General features: G+C 38.9%; 1 protein-coding gene across 6 annotated transcripts in view; it reads right to left on the reverse strand.

Moving 5' to 3' along the window:
• Positions 1 to 5,641: 5,641 nt before the first annotated feature.
• Positions 5,642 to 23,776, reverse strand: part of HIVEP2 (HIVEP zinc finger 2) — a 204,760-nt gene continuing 186,625 nt past the window's right edge. For all 6 annotated transcript variants that reach the window (XM_073894018.1, XM_025866138.2, XM_025866150.2 and 3 more), the window contains 5 exons: positions 23,068 to 23,222; positions 19,260 to 19,435; positions 15,747 to 15,848; positions 14,065 to 14,960; positions 5,642 to 8,123 (listed from right to left, as the gene is read on the reverse strand). In XM_073894018.1, the coding sequence (XP_073750119.1) occupies positions 7,299 to 8,123; positions 14,065 to 14,960; positions 15,747 to 15,848; positions 19,260 to 19,435; positions 23,068 to 23,222 (2,154 nt within the window). In that variant the 3' untranslated portion in view covers positions 5,642 to 7,298. The remainder of the gene's footprint in view (positions 8,124 to 14,064; positions 14,961 to 15,746; positions 15,849 to 19,259; positions 19,436 to 23,067; positions 23,223 to 23,776) is intronic.

Raw genomic sequence — 23,776 nt, forward strand, 5'->3', positions numbered from 1 at the left:
CCCAGCTTCAAACAGACCAGTGGTTCTCAATTGGGTCAGTGCAACACACACCCCTCCAGGGTCATTTGGAAATTTATGGAGGCTTTTGGATCAGTGCTGTGATTGCGGGGTACGACTGGTGTTCAGTAGACAGGGTTCTGGGATGCTGGAGTCCCAGCAAGGCGCAGGATGGTTTTGCACAACTTTCTAATGTCTCTCCAGACACTCATGAAAGTGCAACATCTATTGAGATTTATATGAACATTAAACCGAACTCTGTTTTATTCGAAAGACAAATAAAACCAAATTTTGAGGGAGGGATAGATGTTTAGGAAGTCATTTCTGCTATAAGAAGACATGTGTGTTCCTAAAAATGACTGTGCTATGCAAAATTGTGCAGTAAAAACCATGGCACATATTAGAAAAATGGGGTTAGGCATAGGACTCAGCAGTGACAGACAAAGAAAAAGCTATGACACCAGTAGGAATAGTAGCACAGTTTTACACACATTAAATGGTTAAGAAATACACAAGTACTACAATAAATACAATACGTTATCTGAAAAAGACATGAAGCTAGCTAGTGGAAGTGGGCAATGAAAGAACTGCAGTTTGTGTTATTGTGAAGTGGTGGGAGGAGGGTTATCAGAAATTGGAGAGAAAGTCACAACACAAACTATGTGCACATGCGGCTTGGGACGCAGGTGGTGAAATGAGATGGTTGGTAGGTATTCGAAATGTGAGTGTGTACATGGGTGTACATGTGGTCTTATGGGTGAGCCACAGGGCTCACCCAACTAAGTGCAGGTTTCTGGGTTCACCTAGTGTTTCTCGCTGAAAAAGTCATGCATAAGCAAACACGTTTTGTTCAAATTTTTCCCTAACATATCAATTGTGTTGGAACAAATTTTAAAACAAGTTTTATAGCAGAACTAACTATAGACTGATTTCTTTTTCTAGAAGGGCAACAAGCATGGAAATCAAGACAAAATTGTATTTTGTTTTGTTGGGAACTTTCCAAGATTTGTTCACCCTTTCAGAAAATCATGTCCTGGAGGCAAATGTCACTTGTGGTGCAGGAGTCCCCAGTCCAGCATGCTGGTAGGAGCTTGCTCCTTGTAGCTGTTGTGTGCCTGGTGTTCTAGGTAGAGAGGCAAGCACCAAACTCCTTCATTAAATCTTCTATTGTAATCTTTCTTTATAAAGATTTATTTATTTATTTTAGAGAAAGAGAGAGAGTGAGGGGAAGGGCAGAAGGAGAGAATCTTAAAGCAGACTCCCTGCTGAATGCAGAGCCTGACATGGGGCTTGATCCCATTACCCATGAGACCATGACCCATGAGACCAGGACCCATAAGACCATGACTCATGAGACCATGACCTGAGCCCAAACCAAGAGTTGGTCGCTCAACTGACTGAGCCACTCAGGTGTCCCTTCTATTGTAATCTTTAACTGTAATAGTTAAGGACTATTGAACTATTGAGTAAAATAAGTAAAAATGTATTATAAATTACTTTCCTGTCTTTTCTCCCTCGTATGCAGTTAGGATATTATATTGAAATTTTTGAAGAAGCACTATAAAATACGTATCAGGAAAAGAAGATGACACTGGGTTTGACAAGAGTATGAACCACTGATACAGAGCAGTTTTTTTGTTTTGTTTTGTTTTGTTTTTTTCAGAAAAAGGAAAAGCTACCATCATTTCCCACCTTGATTATGGAAATGGCCTCCGAGCTGAGCTATCCCCCCTCTCACCCTATCAGATTTATTCTCTCCCCAACATCATCCAGAAGTACCATGTGAGCCACAAATACAATTTCCAATTTTCTGTACCAACATTTAGAAAGGGAAACATGGGAAATCAATTTTAATAACATTTTATTTTACCTGCTATATCTAAAATTGAATCATTTCCACATGTTATCAGTATGAAAAATTATAAATGAGATATTTGACATCCTCCTTATGCTATGTCTTCAAAATCTGGCATAGGATTTACATTTACAGCATATATCAGTTCGAACTAGCCACATTTCAAGTACAGTTTGATAGAATTTCATGCTTTCCTGTGATAGTCAATATATAACTTCTGGTAAGCCAGATTTGACAATGCGATGGGGCTTCTGCTGAGTCGGGGAACATATCCCAGTCCACCCCTTCACAAACAGGGTTCCATAGGAATTGTAAGCCTAATGCCCTAGGACACCCATTGTATATTATGATTTAACTTCTATCCTATGCATGAGGATGGTCCTAGTTAGGAACTCTCCTTAGGAGATTTGAGAAAATAGTTACTCAAATCATTTTCTAATGAGCTTAATTCTCTCCAGAAAAGGCTGTATGGTCTTATTTTTTTTTTTTTTACCTAAGTTGCAGTTATTTTATTTAATTCATCTGTTTCAGTTGACTATCACTTGATTTATAATCTCACTGGTTTCAAGAGGATAACAGAGAACCATAGAATGTGCTCTGGGGGAAGTGGTGGGTCCTTGGCGATGGCAGGTTTCCTCCAGGAGGGGAAAAGTCACAGTATGGTTGTCCATAAGTTTGGCTATTTAGAACAATGGGAAATAGTGGAAAAGAGAAGCCTTTTCTTCCAGGTTTCTCCCATAGAAGTCAGCATGGCAGCTCAGGTAGAGAAAGGAACATCCTCCATTGCTTCCCTCACTCGGCTCCCTTTGTTACTGTGAGAGAAAACATGGCAGAGCTGTCCTATGACTTCAAGGCAAAACTATGTTGACTCTTCTTCTTCCTCCCTCCTGTTTACTTAAATGTGATAAGCAGAAAGGGAAGGCAGGATTTCTAGGGCCTAGGAGAGGACAGCTGTCTTGCCCCAGACCTCTACTTCTTGTGTAGAAGCTGTAGGATGAGCTGGGGCCCTTCTTGGAGGCTGGACACATCTCTCTTGAACCCACTGAAGGGTAGGCATTTAGACTAAGGCAGGACATGGGAGGCTCCACATCAGTCCTGAGGATGTGAGGTATCTGCATCCTAGCTTTTGACAGTGATCCAGCAGGAGGAAGAGGAGTCACCTATAGGGAGCCTGTCTACCCCTTCATGAAATTATGCTTTGGCTGTTATTCTTTGGGTGAGTTCCAAGGTCCAAGACTCAATAGAAAGAGGAACAATTGTTAGGACTGCATCACCAAATTCCTTAACTGGATGTTTAACAGTAAGCACTGAACACAGTTCTGTGAAGCAGATGTTTTGTTTTGTTTTGTTGTTGTTCACTGCTATATATCCAATACCAAGAACAGAGCTTGGCAAATGATGAGAGCTCTATATTTATAAAATGAATGAATGCAGATAGAGGTGTGGGGTACAGCTTGTGCCGAAGCCAGGCTGTCCCATTCAGGACCCACTAGCCACGTGTGGCTACTGAAGTTTAAAGTAAGTATAATTAAGTAAAATTTAAAATCCAGTCTCTCAATTACACTCACCCCATTTCAAGGGCTCAGTAGCTGCAGGTAGCTAGGGCTAGATGATTGTATTAGAAAGTGCAGCGAACAATCTATTTCTCCTTGAAAACTTCACCTAACTTCTTTGAACCACAAGCTTTGGAGAGGCATTTGTAAATGACAGGTTGGTTTAACAACCTCTAATTAAGTATTTAATAATAAAGCTGCCATGATGCTGCTCAGGAAATGCCATCACTGTATAATTCCACAACTAGAGTTGGCCTCAAAAATGATGTTCTTAAGGTTTTGCTTTCTAGAAACTACCTTGAAGAACTTATGAAAATCAAGTTTTCAAAAATTTCAAAAATGCATCTTCTTGGTTCACTCCCAAGTTGCCTGTCCTCCCTTTGGAAGTCCTCAAATGTCTTCTTCTGTCCCTTTGTACAGCTTGAGTGATTTCCTCCAGGTCAGCGCCCTCAGCTATGACTAAGTGACAAGAAGTGGCAAACCAGTCTCCAGCTCAGGTCTTTCTTGAGACTGAACTCATTCTAAACTGCTTAGGGGAGCTCATTTCCTTACCTGCAGCTGGTACAAATCCACCTGACGGTTAAGGCCACCACCCTCTTTCCACTGCCCAAGTCAAGAACTCCAGTCATCTTTATCCCCCGTCTCTCTCATCCCAGACACCAAGTCACTCGCTAGTTATTATTAGTTCTTCATTAAGCAAAACTGTCCCTTCTTTCCCCATCATCTGCTTGGATTGTTCCTGCCTCCACTCTTTCTGCCTCAAATCCACTATCTTTATTGCTGCCATAGTGATTTTTTTTTCTAAATAAGAACAACACTAGCAACGTCAATGCCATTTTCTTGTTTCAATCCTTCCTTGGCTCAGCTCCCTGTTGCTTACAGAGCCAGATCTGATGTCCTTAGGCTGGATTAGGAAATTGGACTTTGATGTGTCTTTCTGGCTTAAGCACATACCACCATCACATAAGCAAGGAGCCAGCTCCATATGGCTTTTTACCCACTCCCTGCTTTGCACATCCTTGCTCATCCAACATGCTCTTCCCCACTTTTTTAAATGCCTATTAGAATATGAACTCCATGAAGACAAGAACTTAATTTGTTTTGTGCAGTACTGTACACCTAGCACAAAGAACAGTGTCCTAGGTCAGTGATGAGAATTTCTCTGTTGAATAAGTTAGTCTACTATTTCAAGGATATGTTCCAAGGCCACCTCTGTGATGAAGCCTGTCCTGCCCCTCCTTCCATTCTCAGCAGGGTAATTGCTCTCCTTCCTGACAGCAAAACACACCAAATATACCATTATTTTAGCTCTAACATCATATTACATACACTCATATACATGTCTTTCCTTTTACTTGAGCTCCTTGATGGCGGGAGTACTTTCATCCTCCCCAATGCCCATCGTAGTACCCAGTTCATAGTTGGCACTCAAAAACTGTTTTATGAATGAGTGAATACAAGAGATGAATTAGAAGAGGAAGCAATTAGAAGGGTTCACACACACACACACACACACACAATGAGGAGTAAGACACACAAATCACCCTTATGTAATTCAATGTTTCAGGCTTTCTTCTCAATGAGAGACAGATTTTAGGCTGGCTGCTTGTGTTGACCTTTAATTCCCTTTTGTAAGCCATAATTTCAAAAGACAGTCTGGCTCATAAAACCATACAGGTAAGTTGCAAATCCACCAATTTGAGAGTTTTATAACGGAAATACTGATAGATTTTGACCTTTAATGAGCCTCCACTTTCATTATTAGAAAGGTTCTACTCTTTTATACTAGAGAACTCTGATTTGTGGATATTTTATGGTATATTTATTTCAGTTGGTTCTTGCCTTCAGTCAACCGAGCAAAAATAAAGAGATTTCCCCAGTGGAATTTCAGATATGTATGCCTACTGAGCGGGAGGCAGAAGAGGAAATGATCATTTGATTTATTCATGACTCTTTGCAGATGCAATGTATTCTGCCCATGCCCACGCTTAGGATCCGGTGACTCCACTTCTAGAGCTCACATGGTGATGACCACTATCTGTCCTAATTGAATGACATATGGAAGCCAATGACTGTCTTCTCACTTGTTAAAGGCATTCATGCTCAGCATACCTCGGAATGGGCAAAGCCTAGCAATTAAAAGCACAGATGGTATGTCGGTGGCATCAAAATTTCTTTAGAAACAAAATCGAGAAATTAAAATGTAAAACACATTAAAAACTAGACACCTCAAGCATGTAATTGTATATTTATTTCTCTTTTTAAAGAACACTCCTTAATGTAATTCAATATACAAACTTGGTTTCACAGAATTATAATCCACTATATAGCACAAAGATAACCCAGATTGTGTGTGTGTGTGTGTGCATGCACACACATGTGCATGTGTGCACACGTGTTGTTATACCCCCTCCCTTTCTTCCATTCTTCCGGACCTACAAACAAAGGCTCTTCCCACCTTCCACGCTAACTAAAAGCCCATTCTGCATGTTGTGTACAAAAGACATCATCCTCCCACAAATTCTTTTCCCTGGAAAGCTTCTTTTCCCCGTTCCCCCTGAGATAGCCAGGAGCCTGACACTCTTCCCCTCTTCAAGAGGGTGAAGTGGCTTCCCCTAAAGCTGATGCCCACCCTGTTACCATGTGGACTGGCTGAGAGGAAAGGCTGGTGAGACGTCTCCATGCCCCTTCCCCACGTCCACTCCTAACCCTCAGAGTCCAAGCACGTCCCCTCCATCGCAGCCTTAGTTCCGGTCACCATCTTGTGCAGCAAGAACCAAGGAGATCTGTAAGGCCAGGTCTTCTCCACGAGCAGCGCACAGCACTGCCTGCCAAGCCACCGGGCCGGCCGATAACCAAGCTCTACACAGTCCCATGTGCTTTGTCACTTTAATTTTTAAAGACACCCTAGCATAGGTCTGTGGCAACCTAGCATCCAACTGAGTTACATAAAATTGTACCAGTGATGCACTTGTACATATTTACATGGGGTGGAATGTTTTCCCATATTTTTAGATGAGTATATAGATCAACATGTTCACATAAGACCAAATACTTTTAATATTATTTATAACTGATTTATAAAGCTTTGAAAAAACTCACAATAGCACATTGTTTACTTTAATGCTTTACGGTACTATAAGTTTAAAATCACAATCAGCACTTAAGTTATAGTCAATCCAGCAAACAAGAGACAAAAAAATTTACAAGAGTTAAGAACTGACTGATACATCCTTTATCTTTTTTTAACTAATGCATAAGTGCAGAATAAGATACTCTAGTTTAAATATCTTGTTTACAATATACATTTTTGTTCTAGTTACGCAACAGTAAATCCCATGCTTCACATAGAAAAGCAATCCACAACATTAAGAAAAAATGTACAATTTATGAAACAAAGTAAATAAATATTAGTATTACAGAATCAGAGCTGTACATAAAAGCTGTTCAGTTTTAATCATATAAAAATATGTTTTAGTGCAACCTCACATATATATTGATGCTGTTTTGCTTTACATCATTTAGATCCAAGTGTCCAAAAAAGGAAAGAAATTACATTTATTACAAAGCAGATACACAAATTCTAAAATATGTACAAAGTACTGCTAAAAAATGCTTATAAGAATATAAGCAAAGTAAAGAAAAGGCACAAACATCTGTACAATTTTAAAAGTACCAGACCCAATAGGTTAATTTCAAATTTTGTTTTGGTCAGGCTCATGATGACTTGTTAATTTACCTAATTCTTTTGATATAACAAAAGTATATATAATAGCAAACTACTGTAACTTAGGACAGGCATGCTATAAACTTGATTACCTCTACTTCTAGAAAAACAAAAACAAAGAACAAAATGGGAAAATGTGGAAATGAAAGTCTCCATGCATCTTAGATCAATGTAGTTGACTCTTCTCTGCTGAAGGCTCACTGCCTCCCTCTGTGCTTGAAGGTAACTCTTTGCAGCTATGAAAGCCCGACTGTTTATCATCCACACGACTCGTGCTGTAAAACGTGGAGGGAGCTAATGCAGTCTGTGATGTACCAAACTTGTCCTTTTCACCATCATGCAAGTCAGGGTGGGTGGTTGAGGTGCAGGGCTGACCTGGCTCAGGTCCACTAAAGTGTCTAATGCTAACATGTGCACTTTCCAAGGGTTTCTGGTGGGCTTCCTGCACCTGCACTGGCTGATCTGTCCCAAGCAGAGCGGCCTCTTCTGTGGCAATCCGGAGAGAGGCAATGGCTTTTGTACAAGTCTGTATATTTTCCTCCTGTTCCCTCTCTGTTGCATTTAGACTGTCTTCTGAAGTGCTCTGTTTCATCAATAGCCGAGGAGAGGAGGGCGAGCTAGGTGGACCAGACGACTGCAAAACGTGAGGAGATCGCTTCTCGTGCTGTTTTGGAAGGGCATAGGGATCCTTAGGGAAGGATTCCCTGGAGGCTCCCTTCTTCTCCTCAGAGCCCTCCATTGGCAGAGGCAATGTGGGGGGAGGATGTAAACCGGAAAGGGCCGGCGGCATGGAGTGAACCATTTGGATCCCACCAACTGGCACCATGGGGATAGGAGCTCTCACTTGCTGCTGAGAGTGGAGTGGAAGATGACTGAAGACATAGTCATTAGGACCCTCAGGGAAAAGGCTGGAGCCTGGATGTTCATAAGCACCTTCTTGGTCTCCATAGAGACTGAAGTAAGGAACCTGAGGTAATCCTCTTCTTAAATTCTGCACGAGGAAGCAGAGAGCACAATATTTAGGACCCAGGACTCTTCATGCGAGGTCAAATAGGTCAAGCTATTTCAGCCACTCATTCATTCACTTATTCATTCAAAACACTTTAAAACTACCTCATCCCTATATTGATTTTTCACTTTTTAGACACAAGAGATTTCTCAGTTGTCTTTTAGAATCCTTGAATGAAGCTGTTGGTCTGTGAAAAGTGACTTTTGTTTTTAAACAGCAACGTGATAAAACATGCAGTGTGTTTTCCACTAGGTACAGAGACACGTTTCAGTTGTTTTCTTTTTTTTCGTAAAAGAGAATGAAAAGAAAACAATGGATAATTACCAGAAAAAGTTCACTGAGCAAAAAACACTAATAGTAAGTTTTTAAATTCAAAAGAAAGTAAAACGATTGCCATCTGTTTATATACTGGGAAGACTTTTAATATTTTTCTTAAGTGTTGATGAGTATAATTGGAGTGACAAGCCTGAAAATTGGCTTTTTTTTTTTAAGTTTTCCACAGAACAGATGACAAAATGGTGGTGACAGACAAACTGGTTAGTCCAATGTGCAAGATATTCATTTAAAGGAATAAATTCCCGCTCAAGAGGCACCCTGGGTGGAAGACTAGCTTATCAAATGATAAATCAAGGCCAGTTTTTGTAAGGCAACTATCCATCAAAATAGTTAACATTAAATATGTCAAACAGTTTCAACTCATATTCAACTACACAGCTGGGAACCCAAGATTATTACGTCTTAATATCTTCTGTTTATATTATCATGTTCATTTAAATACCATCTTAGCAATTAATGAATGAGGACACTTAACACTGGGGGCCAGAATTCCAGATTTCATGGTCCCAGTTCTGAAAGAGAACTTATTTTCTGCAATTGTTTCTGTAGCAAAACAACACAATTTAAGACTATGAGATTATCAGGCTTGAATGAGATTATCAGGTTTCAATTCCTGAGATTTATTCTTTTAATGGACTGTCATCTAAAAGGTATTCAGTTTATTCTTAGTTTTAGTTTTTGAGAACTTAAAATCAGATAGATATAAACTTGTCAAGTATGGTAGTAATCCAGGAGAGAGACCAAAAAAAAAAAAAAAGTTCTCATTCATTTCAAGGATGTTTCCGTTCTAAAGCTCAAGGTATGCTCTATACCATTAATGATTCATCCAGTTCTATTTAGACTGTGAGACCAGCCTGGGAATGATAAATTATGCATTTTCTCTATTACTCTGTGTCAGGCTTAGCCCTTACCCTGTTTTGGACTACACCTTATTCAAGCTAGAAACAAATTATTATCCTGGAAGTGCAGGCGAAGTAATGAAATCCTCAATCCTATAATCACAAGGACCTCATAAGTTAGGGAAGGGGAGAATTTTCTAGTATGACAGTCATTTAAATGCTACAACAACAGCAACAACAAATCCCTCTTGTCTTTGCTCTGATCTAGAAAAAGGCATGTTTCCTACATCAAACATCAGTTAAGGTGGAAGAACTGTGATACCTAGAGTAATAATCTTTGAAGATAATTAAGTGAATCCTCTTTTAATTATAATTATCAAAGATTCAAAGTTTCAGATAAAATGTAGTTTGGTCATTGTTTCCATTTTGCTTTTGGTTGCTATTCCGTGACATCCACTGCAGACACCTAATCAGAATGGGGGTCTGTGAGGGCTCAAAGAGAGCTGTCCCATTCCATGGGGTCTCTGACTCAAGGCTAACAAAGAGAGTGATGAAGGAAGTGTCCTCTAACACTAGAATGTACTCAATATGTTCAAAATCCAATAGAATTCTATGTGTGTTAAGAATGAAAGCGTCATGTTCAGACCTTTACGGATCAGCGATTACATGATGACAACCCCAGAAGTAAGTGTGCGGTAGAATTTTTACCATGTAAGCACTTACACTGCTCCGAAGACTACCAGGCCTTTCTGCATTCACCCCTTCTTCACCCTCCAGAGACACTCTCAAAATGATTTTTCTACCTTGGTTTTTACCCCATTTGCAATCCTATTTTGTTTTGTAATTTGAGCCTTATCATTGTGATATCATTGTAAATCTTGGTAAGAAACACCTTGATATGGAAATGCGAATAATAAACTCATGCGGGTTGTATTATGTGTATGTATATATGTATGTGTATATATATCCCATGTACCAGGTCTTATCACCCCACTCATCTTTTCAACATTGTCAGTAGGTGCTCCGGAAGCAAATGCAAAGAAGGAGGTAGGAGTGCAAGGAGTTCATTGCAGGGTGGAGGAAGCAGGGGATCTGATGCATGTAAAGGTAAAGAGGAGAGGAAGCATGTGCTCCGTGGGGATGGATCCAGACTCAGTCACTGGCTGGGGGCTGCAGGGAGAGTTAGCTTTAGCTTGAAAACTGAGGTCTATCCTGATGGCACTAACAGCACGAGGCTGTCAGTTAACAGCATTCCTCACAGCTGAATGGCAAATTCTTTCAAGGACAGAAATCTGCTTGGCCCACCTCCCTGGCTGCCATAAACAGATTAAGAAATTGTGGCCGAGATGTTAAGTGACTTGCTCAAGATCACACAGATAGCAAGCGATAGGATGCGGATGGAACTAGAGGGTATTATGCTAAGCGAAATAAGTCTATCAGAGAAAGACATGTATCATATGATCTCACTGATATGAGGAATTCTTAATCTCAGGAAACAAACTGAGGGTTGCTGAGTGGTGGGGGGTGGGAGGGATGGGGTGGCTGGGTGATAGACATTGGGGAGGTTATGTGCTATGGTGAGTGTTGTGAATTGTGTAAGACTGTTGAATCACAGGCCTGTACCTCTGAAATAAATAAGCCATTATATGTTAAAAAAAAAAAAGAAGAAGAAGAAGATAGCAGGAGGGGAAGAATGAAGGGGGGGACATCGGAGGGGAAGAAGAACCATGAGAGACGATGGACTCTGAAAAACAAACTGAGGGTTCTAGAGGGGAGAAGGGTGGAGGATGGGTTAGCCTGGTGATGGGTATTGAAGAGGGCACGTTCTGCGTGGAGCACTGGGTGTTATGCACAAACAATGAATCATGGAACACTGCATCAAAAACTAATGATGTAATGTATGGTGATTAACATAACATAAAAAAAAAGAACTGAATGTTGATTCTTTGACTAGACACGATGTTCTTTGCACTACATACTGGAAACCAAGACACATTTTTCTTTGTCTCCTTTGCTAATTTGTCTACCAAAACTTTAAAAATGGAATAAGAAAGTTTTTTGTTTAAAAAAGTTGAGGCCAGAAACCATAACATTTTTCATCATCATCCTTGAGCCACACGTTAGACCCTCAAAAAATACTGATGAGCGAAAGACCTTTCCCCTTTCCTTCTTTCCTTCCCTCCTTCCTTCCTTCCTTCCTCCCTTCCTTCCTTCCCTCCTTCCATCTATCTATCGTCTATCTATCTATCATCTATCTATATTAAAATTAACCAGAGGGCATTAGAGCAGAAACAGCAGAGTAGTAGGATCCCAGTGGTTGAGTATCATCTCCTCCAAACCTGCTCTCTTGATACTACCACTCCAGACTGAACCAGAGGATGAAGTGTGTCATGCTAGCCTAGAAGATCCTTTCATGCCACAGTCACTGACCTGTGAGCTCTTGGTCCATGTTAAGCAATAAGACAAGGTATTGCTAAAAGAATTTCCATCAAAAAGGTTTATTTTTAGGGTTATTCTAATTTAATACTTTCATACATTATTCAGAGAGGGTGCAGCACTCATCCAATATAGCAATCAGGAGAAATAGTTCTCATAGTATCATCAATTCTGTTTTGCCCTGGCAATAAAAATCTTCTTCACACATCACAGAAAGATAAACTCCTCCTCTGCCCCTCAAAAATGATGTGATAAAACATTAAGTGGGAAGTGCTTTGCACCAACTGCCCCTTCTTCAGGGAGCATTCCCAGATCCATTCCCTTTTATCACATGAATGAAGCAGCTGGCTATATATTCTCTATAAAGATAATTAAACTGGGTAATAGACCAATGGCTCTACGGTTGGCCTTCATCAGTGGTAAAGTTTAATCATTGTATTAAGTATCCAGGTGAACTGGTATAAAAAAAAAAAAACAACTGGTTGCAAACTCAGTGGCTAAGAAAACCAATTTCCTTCCAACAATTTTCTGGTCACATATCCAAAAATTAGATGAGGATGAACTTCCTTAGTCCACTCCATTCTTTTGCCTGAGTTGACTGTGAGTTGCTATTAGTTTTTAATAACAATAGCATATTGGCACTAAAAGCTTGTACTTTTGTGACTGCAGTTGACTAAAGATGTCCCAACATCTCACAAATACCCCAGTCTCAGTCCACCTGGCCAAGGCCAGAACAGGAGAGTCTCACCACACATGCTCCACCAGCATCACTGGTTTATACCAGAGAAAGATCTGATACCCCAGATGTGGTATCCTGGCATCAGAGGGATTTGCGGGTCTACAACTCTTTACTTATGTTGTAGAGAGATCAGACGATCTCTCTTTTCTGCTTAACACCACCAAGACACAAAAACCTGTGGGAATGTACCTCTTTTTCTTAGCTTGCTAATTCATTATCTTGCAAATAAATCATGTCCTGATTGTGTGTGCATGTTTCCACAGTAATTGTACCAGAGAGACTAAACTGGTACCAACTTGTGAAAAGACGATGTTGGGGGTCAGGGAGTGGAGCCTGGTCACCAGGGCAGTGATAAGACAGAGCTGGAAGCAGGTAGTGCCTTTGGCTGGAAGGACGGTATTGAGCCACACAAAAGAAACCCAGAACAAAGAAAGAACACCAGAAGGTAGAGACCAGGAAACAAAAACACATTTAAAGCAAAGAAACTCAAAAGGTGTCATTCATCTGTCTATGTTAAGCATCTGCTTCATTCATTTTTTAAAATCCTACACACACTGAAAGAAACATCAAAGTCTGCCATCCCATGGAATGAAGCAGGGCAGATGTTTTTTATGGATTTTTATTAAACCTACCGCCTAAATTTAATCCATGACTGTTACTGTTGTTATCTAAGTTTATAATGAGGGCACACCATAGAAATCTCTGACACTTTCTCCCTGAGCTCTCCCAACTTTGGGCCCACCATCTCACTGAGCCAGTGCACTTGGAGTGCACTCTCACTGAGCAGGAGATGGTAGTAATGACAGGAAAAGCAGATAAGGGGCGCCTGGGTGGCTCAGTCGGTTAAGCGACTGCCTTCGGCTCAGGTCATGATCCTGGAGTCCTGGGATCGAGTCCTGCATCGGGCTCCCTGCTCAGCAGGAAGTCTGCTTCTCCCTCTGACCCTCCCCCCTCTCATGCGCGCTCTCTCTCTCTGTCTCTCATTCTCTCTCTCAAATAAATAAATAAAATCTTTAAAAAAAAAAAAAAGCAGATAGGTTCACGCCTTTGACTCACAACATACCCAGGGGGTCACTCTCTCCTAGTGACTCACTGGTTTCACATGTCCACTCACTGTGGGCAAGATCATGAGTTTATTTTTTAAAAAATGTATTGAAAGTCAATGCTACTGCCTGATCCTGACTTGGCAAAGTTCTATAACTGAACCCCATTGGCCCTGAGGGTGTCTGTCTAGGCAGTCAACGTCATTCCAAAGACCTCACCTTTCCTGCTCACGTGAAGGTTTCAGCTCATGTCCATAATTAGTGAAGCTTAGAAAGCACGTAGCAAAGCCTCACCTGTCCCCAGCCGGAAATGTGCTACTGCTCTGATGCAGTACTACACTTGGTGTAATGCCACAGCCATGTAACTAACAACAGCATGCGAGAAAACGTCTTGCTGCTATTTTCAGTAACCAAGTTCACTGCTCCCCATGAGAGATACCCATGTTAGAACAAACTTCACACCAGTGTTATCAAGAGGCTCCGATATGCTTTGGTTTATACATTAGAAAGGGAAAGCTAATCATACTTACAGGAGGCCCCAATACAATTGGTTCTGCTTGCAAATACTGCCCCATGGACAATGGTGGGTTATGGTATAAAGCCCTTCTGGGAGATGGTGCTCTTATGGTGGTCATGTATCTTCTCTCTCTTCTGGGAGAGAGGTCTCTTCTTGCCGTGATATCTTTCCCAGGTGACACTGGCCTCCTTGGGGACAGATGTCTTCTTGGTGAAACATCTCTTTGTGACATCTCTCTTCTCAATGCAGCTTCCTTTCTTGGTGAAAGATGTCTCATGGGTGACAGATCTCTCCTAGGTGATAAATGTCTTCTGGGTGATAAATCTCCTTTGGGTATCAGATACCTCTTTGGTGAATTATCTCGACGGGGTGAAGAGTCATATCCTGGTGAGGAATGGTGGCTTGAGGGTGAGAAGTCCCTCGGAGAGGAGCTGGGCTCCGAAGACAGCATGTACTCTTCATCCGCACAACTTGGTATGTCTAACCTGTCTTTGTCTGGTTCCGAGTCTGTACTTTTGCTCTGGAATAACCTCTGGTATTCTGTCATCTGAGTATCTTCACATGAGTCACTTGGTGTCATCAGCTGAGTAACCTGAATACTTGGCAAAGTAACCAAATAGCTGATCAATGAAGAATGCCCCAGGGAACTATCTGAAGGAACCCCATGGGTCACGGCGCCAACATTCACAGGCAAGGATGAGAATCTAGGAGGCTGAGGACTGGTGCTTCTCGATCTTGTTTTTGGTGTCAAATCTCCCTGATCATCAAAGTCATCATCATCTTCATCATCTTCATCATTATCGTCTCCGTCCTCACCATCCGATTCTTCGGCATCTGAGAACTGATGATCAGTTGAAATGCTGGACATGCTATGCTTCTCAGCTGCTTTGTGCAATTCTTCCATCGTTTCTGAAACAATTGAACAGATAGTAAAGATCAAGGTCTAAACCTCAAGGTTAGGAGTTAATTTGGAAGCCATCTCTTTGCAAAAGTTTCCCTCTAACCCTGTAGCCCCTGGAGATAGTTCCATTTCTGAACCCCTATAACACTCACTGGGAACTTACCTGGGAGACCTTACACTGGTTCTTATCCTTTTATGACTAATCTGATTCATCCCAACCCAACAAAAGGACTCTAGAGCAGGACTTTATATCTCAAATGTCACATGGCCCATAGAAAACCCTCAACAAATGGGTACGGATAATGCTGTTAATAAAGAGGCTAGAAGAAAAGGAAAGCAACAATTTGTCCTTATAGGTATAAACTTACAGATAAGTGATATATCTCAGGAAGTCTGACTGGCCCTCAGGTTGTCTATTCAGGTTAATGATGGATTTTTTTCCCCTCTTAATAGGAATAATAACACATTAAATTGTTTTTCAAATTTCCCCAGAAGTTTCATAAAATCTAAATCCCTGTCACAACACAAGTATAATTAGATCCTTTACCGTTCTAGATAGAAGTATTTTCATAGTGAGGCCTTTTTTCCCCTTCATTTCAGTCAGAACTGAAATGCATTTATTTCTTCTCAGTAGGTTGTAAGCAATTCAACATGTCAGATTTCTTTTCTATATTTCATATTTAGTAAAATGAAATGCGATCAGTTTTTTAAAATATCAAAACTTGTTTTGCCACCCCGGCCACAAAGCTCCAGTGTGAAGAATAAAGAGGTCGGTCAACTAAATTTTGTAATACCTGCTTCTTCGGTTTCAGTATCATCCACTGATGTCATTGAAACTCCCAACTCCAAGCATTTCTTCATGTGTGCTTTAGATTTCATATGCTTTGTTAGGTTTCCTAGAAAACAGAGGCAAAAAAAAAAAAAAAAAGGATAAATTAATTGATTACAAAAATGTGGTGATTGCTCCAAAATTAGAAATGAACTAACTTGAGATAACATAGATTTGTTTCTACCCCCTACCCCTTGCCTTGAACTTAACGGGAAGAATCTGGCTCCTGAATACATCAACCGCTCACAACTTTGGCCCAAACTCAAGTTTCCTTCATTCTAGAAGACTTTGTAGAATAGGGTCATACCTTTTCAAGAGTAGGTTCCAAGCAAGACTGAGAATCCCAGGCTTTCCTGGCTGAGAAGAGATCTAGTATCTTTGGCCCAAATGGGCCAGCCCCCTAGGCCTCGATATAAACAGGGTGACATAAGCTGGGTCATACATCTCAGAGAAAGTTCAGATCAAACATTCTCACCAACACACCCTAGACCCCAGACCTTCTGGCACTGATCAGATTTAGATCACCTTCCCAGGCTCCTCACCGGTCAGAAGAAAAAAATTATGCAAACTTATGGGAACGCCAACCTTGTAAATAAATTCAAAGATCCATACAAATACTTAGCTAACTACTTATAAGGAGCACTATTCTCAGTGTTTACAATCTATCTGTCTGGTATATGTTAGCAAACTTTATGACAGCAGTTTCTGAAGTTCTACAATATTCCCCATCTATTTATCTTGAAAATCCTGTCACTCTAAGAAAAAAGAAAGGTTTTCTCTCAAATATGTATTATGATGATGATATATATAGAATTATACTACATATGTGTGTGTTTATATAGATTATATAGTTGTTGTATAGAATGTGAAAAATTATGAAAACACTTATCTAATCACCTTTGACCTAAGATCTATGAAATTTTATGTATATATTTATGCATAAATATATATAATATAAAATATTGCATAACTATATATATATATATATACAATTCCATGTCATATATATAACTTATCAAAAGACATCCAGGAACTAATTCAGTTGTAAGGACCATATTATTATCTGTGCCCTTCAATGATGCTTTAGCAGTGTACCAGCTAATGCTTTATTTTTAAGAGTAGGCTCACTGCTCACTGAACGTAGATGGACACTCTTAGCCTGCTAAAAGAGTTTGTTCCTTTGTAGGGGTATTTAGTTTACCATTAATGTAATATATGAGCCACAGTTCTAAACCAGGACACTGCTGTTTATTATTTTATATTATTTTATTTACTTAGCATTTTACTTATTGCTCTTATACCTATGAATTTGATGTGCTATTTTGGTAACTCCAAGCATAAAAATATTTCCAGGCCCCTACTGCTCTTATTTATCTAAAAATGTTTTAGAGATCTCAAAAATTTTTAGAGCCAGATCATCAAGAATTCCTAAATCTGTAAATTAATTAATACATTTGTATATTAATGGAAGTCCACCAGCTTCTGCATGGGTGCAAGTAATCTGTGTATGTGGATGGGTTTGTGTGTAGGGGTCAAGATTATTTAGATCTTGATATGTTTCTGCTCCTCTATTTATTCTCCATTCTCTTTTTTCTCCATTTCAACAGGCAGTCAGGCTTTGGGCTCTCATCTTCAGGGCAGGTTTGTAGTTAGAAATCTGGCTCTGAAATAACTCCACCCTGGCTTTGGTTGACTGCAGTCCTGAGCTTCTGAAGGGATTCTAGCAAGGGAGACGGGGGGGGGGGGGGGGGGGTGGGAGGTGGCTGCTGCTCTGGGGGGGGGGGGGGGAGGGGGGGGGTAGGGGGGGGGGAGGGTGCCTGAAGGAGAGGCACCTGGGCATGCAGGAGGTGCTCCTCCCACAAGTGCACTCGGCATCTGCACTCAGATGACATGGTTTGGGACAACAGTCACTTCTACCGAAAACTGGAGGGGTTTCCCAGGATATTGTGCTCATTTTAAGATTCCGAGACATTTGCACATTCCTGAAGGATGACAAGGAAATGCCAATAATGACCGAGAATAAATTATTTCCTGCTGAAATTCTATGACAATGATTCGGAGCCAAACTTAATTTGATTTTTTTAAGGTTACAGAAACTAGGTCTTTATTGTTTTTATTGTTATTATTTTTTAATTTGATTTTAAAAAGCCTAGAATTGTGACATTTCTTCACCCAGTGTTTCACACAGCTATACCCGAGGCAAACCCCTATGTCCAGGGAAGATCTAACAGTTGTAATGACTGGCAGATTTGCAGTTTATAAAACCAAAGTTTATATTTTCTTATGTCCTAGGGAGTCTCTTGGTGAGAGGTTCTAAATAAAAGGCTTGACTGTGCAAAGGTGGATGGTATTTAAAGGACCTTATGTTTATCTCTTTTGAAATGCAAATGAATACTCCCTCCTTTATGTGGGCTTCAAAGGAGACATCTCTGTAATAGAGATACCTTTTTAATACAGAAGAGACAGATATGTTGAGAGTCTACACATTTATACTTCTGACAAAACAATAAGACAATTTAGGATATTGGCTATGGAAGAAAATAGGTACACATTTCTCTACCAAAGATTATCTTATCTGATATTTATTTTTCTTGACAGATAGTGGAGCAGAATAATGGGCCTGCCAATTTAAAGTTAAAACACAGGAAATCATATGAGGTTAGTGAGGAGGTAAAAATCCATTAGATCTAAAGTACGTCTACAGCAAGCAGTGAACATACTTCTACAAAACTCAAACCACCTCTAAGTCACTGTTGTCTGTAATCTGAGAACGCTGGGCTTATGCACATTTCGATGATTTTATAAAATGATGGTAATATAATCAAAGCAACCTTCTTGTATAAAATATTTTCACAGAAATCTACATGTAAGAAACAGATTTTTTTTTTAGAGGTAGAATATCATTCTAAGGCAGGTCCTAGTTTTATGAGATTCACAGTTGTGGCCTGAGAGTAAGAAATTGTCTCTGTGCTGATAAATACACGGAACACAAGCTATCAAATTTCTATGCATAATTAATGTGACTGTGGATGGAGGGGCCCACCTGGGAGTCTGTGGGTCTCTACATTATTTATAATCTTGAAACTGACCATGGGCACATGTTTTCTTCCCAGCTGCTGCCTTGCTTTTCTAATGCCACTGCATGGATTGTCTCCCGGTAGTATTTCAATACTGGTGCAAAGATTATCTAGACCACACAACATTTCCAACATGCAGTAATAGCAATAGCAATCCAGGCAATTCTTAGCCACTTCCTTCGGAAACAACTAGCCTGGCCCCAAGTCTATAGCTCTTACTTAAGTCATAAAAGGAGCCTTGCTGTCTCATGTACATCCTTTGATTACTTACATAAGGGAGAAAATACATTTCAAAAACAAAACCATCTTATTGTCAATACAAGTTAGTTATAAAATGGTATTCAGAATCCAGGGTCGCCATAAAAAAAGGTGTTTTTCCTCTGAAAAGATGAGAATTGTACCTTTCGTTTTGAAGGCAAAGTTACATAACTTGCAAACGTAAGGCCGGACATCAGTGTGAGTGCGGATATGCTTTTTGAGCATGCTTGGCTTCTTACAGCGAATCCCACATTCTTCACAAATGTACTTTCCACGTCCACGTCCTCTGACATATACATAATCTTCATTTGACTTATACCTGTTTAGAAAAAGGGAATGCAGTGTGTTTTCAAATACTTTAGTGTTTTATCTATCAAACCAGAAGCTGATCTTTTGAGGGGTAAATTTTTTTTTTTGAGTGGCAAAATTTTTATGAGGGTCTTTTACAAACAATTATTCAACTTCACTTCTATGAAGCCTATGAAATTCATGCAATAAATGCCTGAACGAACTACAGAATAGATTTGGCATTGAAAGCAAAATGTAATTTTTCTATATGGTCTTCAAAATGGAATTGGGTCCCTCTATTAAGTGTAGATATAGGGACTTGGGCTATAGATGTTCAAATGGGCTTCCAAGTAGGCTCAGAGAGTTACAGAGTTGTGCTTTACTACTTTTGGATTCTAGTACAGTCTCCACACAAGAAATATCCAAAAAGTTATACCAACATATTCAAATCAACATATATCATTCGTTAACATTACATCGTCTAAGATGTGCATGCAGAACACACACACATCCCTCTAAATTTGCTAAAATAAGTATAACTGATAATAGAATTCTTCATTGCAAGTTTTTACTCTATATTTATAATCCTGGCATGAGAGTGTCTCCGAAATTTCTAGCTTACACAGGCTGAGCTGAGCTCACCAACTGTTGTCTACAGATTTGATCCGCTCTTCCCAAGGACCATGAATTTGCACTGAAGTGGAGTCCAAATTTCAAGTAGCTTCTGGTAAGTACTGTTGCATAATAAAAATTAGAGATTCTACTTTTCAATCATATTTGCATTTGTTTCCAGAAGAATTTAATAAAGAGGCTTGAAAGGATGTCTGAGGTCATCTAGTTTAATCAAATCAGTTAACCAAGTCTTAGGTATTCACTGTGATGATTCATGAAAGAAACCTATCCAGTGCTCAACCATCACATTTTGTTTAGACTACAATGAAACAAGATCAATCATAGAGTACAGTAGCATTCTATTGAATAATTCAATGAATATCATTATCTTTTAAATCAAAGCTGGTCTAGAATTATGGGTCTAATGTCATTCTTGGAAAAATAGTCCTTTCGAGGGACTCTTTTTATAACTTCAAAATGTAAGCTGACATATAAAATGCCTTAATTCACTGTGGATTTACTTTAAAGGCACTAGATTGACAGGTTTTTTGTTTGTTTGTTTTGGTTTTTGTTTTTTACATTCTAAGAGCATTGCACACTTCTCTATTTTGTCCTAATTTGTCATCAGGAATAAAAGTTCAACTTCATTTGTCCAAACCACTGAAGGATTTTTTTTAAGAGAGAAAATCCATCCACATATTTAAATACTAACTCTGTTATGTTTGCTATTCAATTTTAACATTATTTACATTTTGGTCAGTACCAAAAATTCCAGGTGGGAATAAGTAGTATCAAAAATACTGAATAGTCGATTTTGCGTGTTTCTTCATCCTTTAAATCTTTCCCCTTTCACAAGGAATTTCCAACTTCAACTTGTTTTTTAAAACTTTCTTAAACTTCATGTTTTATTTCACATTGTCTTTTGTAACAAAAGAACTTCAAGTTGCAAAATATCTTTCACCTTTCAATTTCACTCTTCCTTGCCTCTAAATAGATAAAATTACCTAAGAAATACAGAATAAAACAAATAATTTTCTAGAAAGCTAGTTTTCATCACAGAAGGACACCTTAAGCTTAGTGTAGCCCATCATCACAGTTGATGGGAAATGCATTTTATCTTCAAGTAACATAATTCTATTTTTAATGTCTTACCTGATTAACTTGCAAATAGTAAAATTCAGTACAAAATAAAGCTGCATATTAGAAAAATCTGTGCAAATGAAATATTTACCCTTCAACAGGTCTGCAGACCCATGAATCTACTTAATACAAGGATTAATGGATTTTGAAAAAAAAATAAAAGATAAGTTTAATTAAATTACTAAACCTACACGTATTGCATGGAGCACTGGGCGTTACATGCAAACAATGAATCATGGAACACTACGTTAAAAACTAATGATGTAATGTATGGTGACTAACATAATAAAATAAAATTAATTAAAAAAATTACTAAACCTAGGAATTGCGTAATATAAAGAACATATCCACTTAAAAATTTGGTCAGTAATACTTCTTTTTTAAAGTTATCTCTTTGCAATCTCCAAAATAAGAGGTGGTAGCACACTGCTTGGTAGAACACTGCTTGGAATGAACACCTCCAGGCAAAAGTCGGGTCACAGATTAAGAAATGATTGGGATGTAGCCCATACCACAGGGCAATGAAAGGAGGGAGATATGATATATGGGCACAGTCCTTGTGGATCATCAAAACACAGCAATAAAATATTCACATACGCTTTTTCACTCGTGTCCTTCGTTAGTGGAGATGGGCTCCCCAAAGCACATGTAATGGGAAGGTCTCTGCTAATCTAGTACAAGTGCACTGCTATGAAGACTGCTGAATATAAGGGTGTTGATTCAGTCACAGGGCCCTCTCAGTCTCTGAGGAAAGATAAAATCTATATTTCTCTCATTTGTGTTAAAAGATGAAGGATGTCAAAAAAGTATCAAGACATGCTTTAAGACTCCATGCAACTGTGGTTTCAGTGGTGAAAATACTAGACATTGCAGAGGGGCCAACACTAAGAGGAAAACAACTTTAATAATTCATCTCCAAACTGGTGAATCTACATGGGAAATAGATATTTCATATCAGTAAACATTCAACATTTTCTAATCAAATAGATAACATTATTCTGTCTTCCAAATGTAACTGGAATAAATTCATGTTCATGGAAACATGTAAATTATAGATCTATTATAGAAATAAGGCTAGTTACAACATAATCCCCCAAATGTGGTTAATATGCTTTAATATTTTTAAATTTTAATAGCATAAGTTGGAGCTTTTTCTCTCATGTGACTGCACTGAAAATATATTTCTATTGAAATCTAAAACTGGATGTTACACATATGTATAATTTTTCTTTACTGTACAGATATCAAAGTCTTTGGACTTTACCACTTGTGTTTCTACAACTCGAGATTCAACATTTAAAAAGAAATTTCCAAAGACAGAGAGACTGCCACAAACTGGAAGAGACAAAGAAAACATGACAACTAAATGCAGTGTGGTACCCTGGCTTGGATCCTGGGACAGAAACAGGACACTGATGGAACTCATGAATTCCCGACAAAGTCTGGAGTTTAGGTAATAATAAAGGCAATAAAATGAACCATCAAATTAACTAGTTCCTAAGATTATACATGAGTGCACATGATTGCATTTTTGTAAACACAGAATAAAATATGTCCATTAATATTACATACCAAAAAAAGTCCATAAAGATAATATTAAAGAATGAACAAGCTTAGATGACATCAAGAGTCTATCAATTTAGTTGATTTCATAGTGCATGAGAGGTGTGAAAATTTAAAGCAGAAGCTCAAACCTTATGTAACAGGGACATTTTCACTGAGAGTAAGCCACTGAAAGCAAGGACATGAACTCATTATCTATTACCAGCCAGACGTCAGAAATGTGAATAGAGAAGGAATTCACCTTATACTTCCAACCAGAGTAGATACTATTTTTTCCATGTGTACATTTGTGACCATTTGCTCTGACTTAGAACCGAATGTTTCACACATACACGTATGTTTCCTTACCCTCCTTCAAAGATTTTAATTCGGATTGGCTCCGTTTGTTTGGATCCGATATCTTTATCTCCATGAATATCTCCTTTCCCCCTTTCCTTTAAGATATTTCCAACTAGTTTTCTTTCTAGTTTGCTGCCAAATAAAAAGGATGCATCAGGTTTCATCTGTAGGACAAAAGAGAGAATCATTTCATATGGTTTCTCTAGGACATAGGAGAAACCCACACATTCCACTCTTCTCTGATCTCTGAAAATTAGTCTAAATTCCATTCTAAAAGGTCATAGCCCGTTTACATAAAATCAGGGATGCTAAGGATAAAATTCCGAGAAGAATGACAGCTTGTATGGAATTATCCAACATTTTGTTAAAAAATAATCCTCCCCTGTTGTCACTTATTCGGTGCAGTATTAATAAAAACAGAAAACATGTTCTATATTCCGAAGTAGCAATGAAAACAATTATCAATTAAGGACATATTTTCAAAAATTGTTGAAGGGAAATGGTAACTGGATTAAGTAGAGTAAATTTTCAAACCCTCTATTTCTTTCATTAATAATTTAGCAAGAATTCCAAAGTGCCCCATTAGTATTTTTGTAATTTTACGTGTGAAATATTGTTCATGTAGGAACAAATCAGGTAACCACCCGGAAAAATGAGTTTTGGGAGAGAAATAGGGAAAGTAAATTTTGGTATAAAGGATTGTCAATGGGAACACGCC

Source organism: Callorhinus ursinus, unplaced genomic scaffold, assembly GCF_003265705.2.
Source record: "Callorhinus ursinus isolate GAN/ISIS: 27379988/994484 unplaced genomic scaffold, GSC_fseal_2.0 scaffold6, whole genome shotgun sequence".
Classification (NCBI taxonomy): domain Eukaryota; kingdom Metazoa; phylum Chordata; class Mammalia; order Carnivora; family Otariidae; genus Callorhinus; species Callorhinus ursinus.